This window comes from Lactuca serriola, chromosome 2 (assembly GCF_051521515.1).
Source record: "Lactuca serriola cultivar US96UC23 chromosome 2, Lser_US96UC23_V15, whole genome shotgun sequence".
Taxonomy (NCBI): domain Eukaryota; kingdom Viridiplantae; phylum Streptophyta; class Magnoliopsida; order Asterales; family Asteraceae; genus Lactuca; species Lactuca serriola.
In genome coordinates, this window is record NC_136409.1 from 108699894 (window position 1) to 108705317 (window position 5424).

General features: G+C 34.9%; 1 protein-coding gene across 1 annotated transcript; it reads right to left on the minus strand.

Annotated features, from left to right (window-relative positions):
• Positions 1-1930: 1930 nt before the first annotated feature.
• On the minus strand, positions 1931-3578 carry LOC145086618 (GATA transcription factor 1-like). The gene is made up of 2 exons (XM_079024436.1): positions 3271-3578; positions 1931-2787 (listed from the first exon to the last, which is right to left on the minus strand). The coding sequence occupies exons 1-2, from the start codon at positions 3445-3447 to the stop codon at positions 2143-2145; spliced, it is 822 nt and encodes a 273-aa protein (XP_078880562.1). The 5' UTR covers positions 3448-3578; the 3' UTR covers positions 1931-2142.
• Positions 3579-5424: the final 1846 nt, after the last annotated feature.

A 5424-nucleotide genomic window follows, 5' to 3' on the forward strand; every position in this document is an offset into this window, starting at 1 on the left:
TCTTCTTTAACCTCAAATATCTCTTCATCATATTACACGTCTTTTGTTGTTTTAGTCTTCGTTACTAGAGTAAGTCGACCACCATATGATGCTCTCTCTTTTTTCTTATTTTCTTTCATCTCGTTCACATCATCTTCATGTTCTTTCAACATACAAAACATGACAGAGAGTGAGTATGTGTCGAAGTTCTCATGAGATTTAATCAATACACATATGTTCTTCCACTCCTTCCTTAAACCTTGAATGAAAGTGATGTTGAGTTCCAAAGGAATTCGTTCCACTTGTACTTTTCCATTTGTAGATAAGATCATTGAAGCGATCAAAGGTTTGATCAATGGTTTCATTAACCTTTTGCTTGAATTCAAGCAATTGTGAAAAGCAACTGAGTGACTGAAATCTTCTTTGTATTTTTGCTCCTTGAAACTTTGCTTTTAATACCTCCCAACTTTTTTAGCTATATTAAAACCACTAACATAACCATAAACATTTGGCGTAAGTGCTCTTCTCAGTTCTCGCATGCATCTCTTATCGTTAGCTCTCATTTTCGTAGCAACAACTTGCATATATTCAACATTAGCTGCAGTTCCCAAACTTGTTAGAACAGTTGAATTGTAAGGAACTGATTCATTTGACCTCCAGAGATCTTCATCGATATCATTGAGAAAATCCTCCATACCATCTGCCTATTAATCTTAGTGATTAGATAGTAGCATAAGATTTTTGGTTGAAGAAGCAATAAAGTTTTCATAATTGATCATTGTGGATGTGTTCAAATTCACCATAGTATGAATTGATTTGAAAAGAAAAACAAAATCATAGTTCTCAAACAAATTTGAAAAAGCAAATTTCAGATGCGTAAAGTTATATACAAGAAAAATTTAGATCTAAAAATGAAAAACGAATGAGATTTTCTAAAAGAGTTGAATGATTCCTGCTTTGATACCCCTTAATGAGTTTTGGACACAATATATGAATCAATTTAATGTAAAGAAAGAACATAAGATGTAAATAATTATGTTTTAACTCAGATTTGATCAGAAAAGTAAGTATGGTTACAATGAATGACTCTAATAATGGTGAGTTATGAGCGTGTGTGAAAGATAGTACATACAACCATACATACAACACTATTTATAGACACAACCTATTAGTGCTATCGACCGGTCATAACACAATAGATGGACTTTGAAACTAAAGCATACAATTAATGTGTCATGTATAATAAAAAGATATATCAAAGTGGTAACACTTCGATATAGACAATACAATACTTCGATGCTTCCAATTCTCCACTTCGATGTATAAGCAGGCTTCAGATGAACACTTAAAATTTGATATTCTTCACAACATAACGGGACTCAACAAACTCATTGACACAACTCATATTCATGGAGATGCAAAAGCTACTAGTTGTGAAGGCCATATCACATTCCGGATTAAGGGGAAAGTGTTGGAGTAATCCATAATTCAAATGTCTTTGAGTTATCTAATTTTGAATTTTAGTCTTTATCTTTCCTACATTTTAGCAGTAGACATAGTGAGTTTGTTTCTTTCTAGTTTCTTCCTTGTATCCCAACGGCCATCAGTATAAGTAGGATGGTGTTTTTCAAATTTTATACGGCTGTTTTTTTCGAGTTCAATAAGAAAGGCAAAAGTTGATTTGTTCACCTCTGTTTTCTTCTATTCCTATTTCTCTTTCCGCTTCTCACAATGATTTATATACTTAAAAGTTTTGTACACATTCAATCTAACAATATCTTATTGTTCAATTTGTAAGCAAAAGAAAGTATAACCACTTTAACAATTACCAAAACTTTACTTAAGATTCACAAGATAATGTGGGTTTTCAAGCTTTTCAGGGTGTTTATCATTATCTTCATATGGAGAAACATTATGCAACTCAAGCCTCACGAATAGCTCAAATCCAACATACCAAAAAGGCAAAACTAGTTTAAAATCAAACTAACCTGCAAAACCACATACCACCATTTTAATTCTTCTGGTTTAATCTTTCTGATTTTTCTAACCAAAATCTAATGCTCATACAATCCAAATGAAGCTCAAGAAATACATCAATGGCATACAACAACTCCTAATCTAACTATCCCCCCTCCAACCAACCAACCAACCAACCCCAAACACCTATCCAACACCATATCCCAAACCTTTCTTCCCTCCATCATTACTATGCTTTCTCATCTCCATAATCTTCCTGTGTGAATTCGAATGCTTCACGCTTGAAAATGTCGGGCTGCTCGCCGGGCGGTACTCGGGCACCAACCGCCCGGACTTATACCGGACCCCACATGCATTGCACAAAGTCTTGGGACCCATCGGACCTGCCCGCCATTGTGGGGTTTTCTCAGCTAAGCAATGCTGACACCTTCTTCCAATGCCCGTGGCGGCAGTTGGTGGTTGTGGTGGTGGTGGAAGCAAATCTTGTTTTTTCATGTTTTCTTGATTCCACCACCAGCATTGCTCGCTTGGCAACTCGGGGAAACCTTTTCTTCTTTTTCGCCTGCGCTTTGACCGCTTTTTGACCGGATAACTTATTGGAACATGAAGGCTGCCACAACAGTTTGTAATGGTGCTGTTGCTGTTGCTGTTGGTGTTGCTATGGCTGCTACTGGCGCTGTTTTCAAGAACAGAAACTGGGCTCAGGTGATCAACCACCATGACAATCGGGTTTGGGTTTGGGTTTGGATTTGTGATAATGTCAAAACATGTTTCAAGTGCGGGAAATGCATCCTTGTTTGACAACCATTCAAGTTCTTCTTCTGCAAATTCCTGTACAGGAAAGGTAAACATGACTCAGTCGTCAACTCGATGAGTTAAATCCAAAAAGGTCGTATTTTTTTTTGATAATTTTCGACATTGGTGCTTAAAGATTACAACTTTATACGCAAATAATACGTGGGTCGCTGTTATTTTGCATTGGTTGGGATAAATTTAAAGAATGTAACGAGTCGAGCCCGAGTTAAACCAACTCGGTATCATCTGTTCACTTCATTGCTTTCACACATAGTTGACTATTTTATTTAAGACAGTTAACATCGCTATCGCTATCACTATTCGCTCCTATTACTGAGTTCCGAGTTAAGGACGTTCAACTCGGGGGTTTACGACTCGTATAGACCGATTCAACTCATTAACCAACCGAGGGCGAACGATTTTGGTCGGAAAAGGCACCGGAGTCCCTGTGTTGGTCCGGTTCAAGGCAAAATACGACTGGGTTTCGGTCGAATGGAAAGTAAAACTTAATAAACTTACAGGAAATGAACCGCAGCAATCATCTGGTTCTTGACTGTTAGTTTTTGAAAAGTCCATGGAAGAAGATGGGGGTTTGGTGGTGTTGTGTTTATCGTCTAGGTCTTCGTCTTCACCATCCAAAGAAAAGTTCAGAATGTCGTCATCAATCATCAAACAGGAAGTTGGGTCTAAAGCCATGTCCAGTAAGAAGAGGAAAACTCGAAGAAATCTTGAAAAAGGTTTGTCTGAAACTCGTCAATGGAGAGAAGAAGACATGAGGAGGAGATGGAGGCGGATTCTTTGGCTTAAATTATCAACATTGTTGTTTGAGGGTTTTTGGATGGCAAAGAAAGGATGTCGATTTTTGGCTGTTAGCCCTTGCCTTATGTTTATTACACTTACACCCCTTTGAATATTTGGGCTCTTCACTATACAAGTATGAAACTTCACTTTTTTCATATGAGGACCTTTTACTTTAGTGATTTCCAGCTTGCCACTTCACACTTGAAAGAGAATAATAAATGTATCCACGATGGGGAGAACAAATATATAATAATAAAACCATGAATAATTTGTAGGACTAGACTTGGTACTTTTATGTTCCTTTTGTAACATATGGTATGAGTTTTATCATATTTGGTATGCATTGCATTAAAATTGTGATTTATGTCGATAAAAAAATGTAACATTTTGTAACATATAACATGAGTTTTATTATATGTTATATGTATTCAATTATTACTGTAAATGATGTAAATAAAAAAGTTTTGTTCCAACTAGAATAATAAAAATGAATATGGGGCAATCTCATTCTTGAGATCCCGTCTCTTCAAGGAACTGAATCTAATCATGTTTACTATCAAAAATAGTTTTAGAAAGCCTAATCGGATTTCTCAATTATATTCTCAATTCCATTTAGTGTCACAAATAACATATGCATCCTTAGTATAGTAGGAGGGTGAGAGATGGACACCAAACTTGAGATAATTGAAGCTTTAAAAGAACTGGAGACATTTAACACTCTTAAAAATAAATTCCAAAATGTCATTATGTATAAATAATATTTTTAAGGTTTTTGTTACATTTCTTTTCCAGATTACTATAAGGAGATGGTAAAATCTCATATTTGATATTGTTGGTAATGATGAATAACAAAGATATAAAGTCAATCATGTGTTTATTCGCTAAAGATCAATAATAAATTTTTTAATTAATAAAATATTTAGGATATTTCAAACCAAAAATTTAGATGAGATATTTACAACCACCCATAAGCATCTAGCATCATATATTATCTTAGAATATATTAAGGCGCAATTGATGGACACCAAATGTCAATATTTGGTGGAACAACATACCCAAAGTAACTTGACAAATTACACATTTTATTCCAAGGGTATAAAGCGTCTATTGATGATGTTAGTAGGGGTGTATTATGTAGTATAAGGATAACTTTAGGTGCTTGAAAGTGAAATAATGAAGAAAGGCACGGGCCGCCTACGCTAACAGCGTGCTTCGATGACTACAATGATGTTTTCAACATGGTGCGACTAGCATGTCGAGTAGCCAATAATAAGTGAACACGTAGTATTGGTTCGTTTCAAACTTAACATATTTGACCCACCCGACATCGCACGTGACCGATATAATTATCGTCATGCGCCATTCTTGTATTTTTTTTTTTCTTTTTCTCTTTGACACATGAAAATACCCATGCAATTTAATATTCACGAGCTCATAATCTAATGTAATTGATATTTTAACTTTTAAAAAGATATGACATTACTTAATAGTTAATAGATACGTAATTTATAAAATAATGTATTTAATGTATATTGTATTAATACATGGTCACAATTAATCAGGGTTTTTAAATGATTCTTAGTGTGGACTTTTTGGATTTTGATGTTAGATTAGGTCCCGCCTGTATTTGACAACGGTGCAGGCATGGGTAGATGATCATATTTCTTGTATCTATCTCGTATCTTGTATATCCTCTTCATGTTCATTCCCTGTCAAAATCTTCGCTCTCTATGTTCCATATGTGTTTTTGGATCTGGTCTAGACGTGTTTTTTACTTGATATATTTAATATAGAAAGTTAATTAAAGAAAGGATACCCATTAAAACTATATCAAAACATGAATATCAATAGATTATTGTATTCTATTTCATA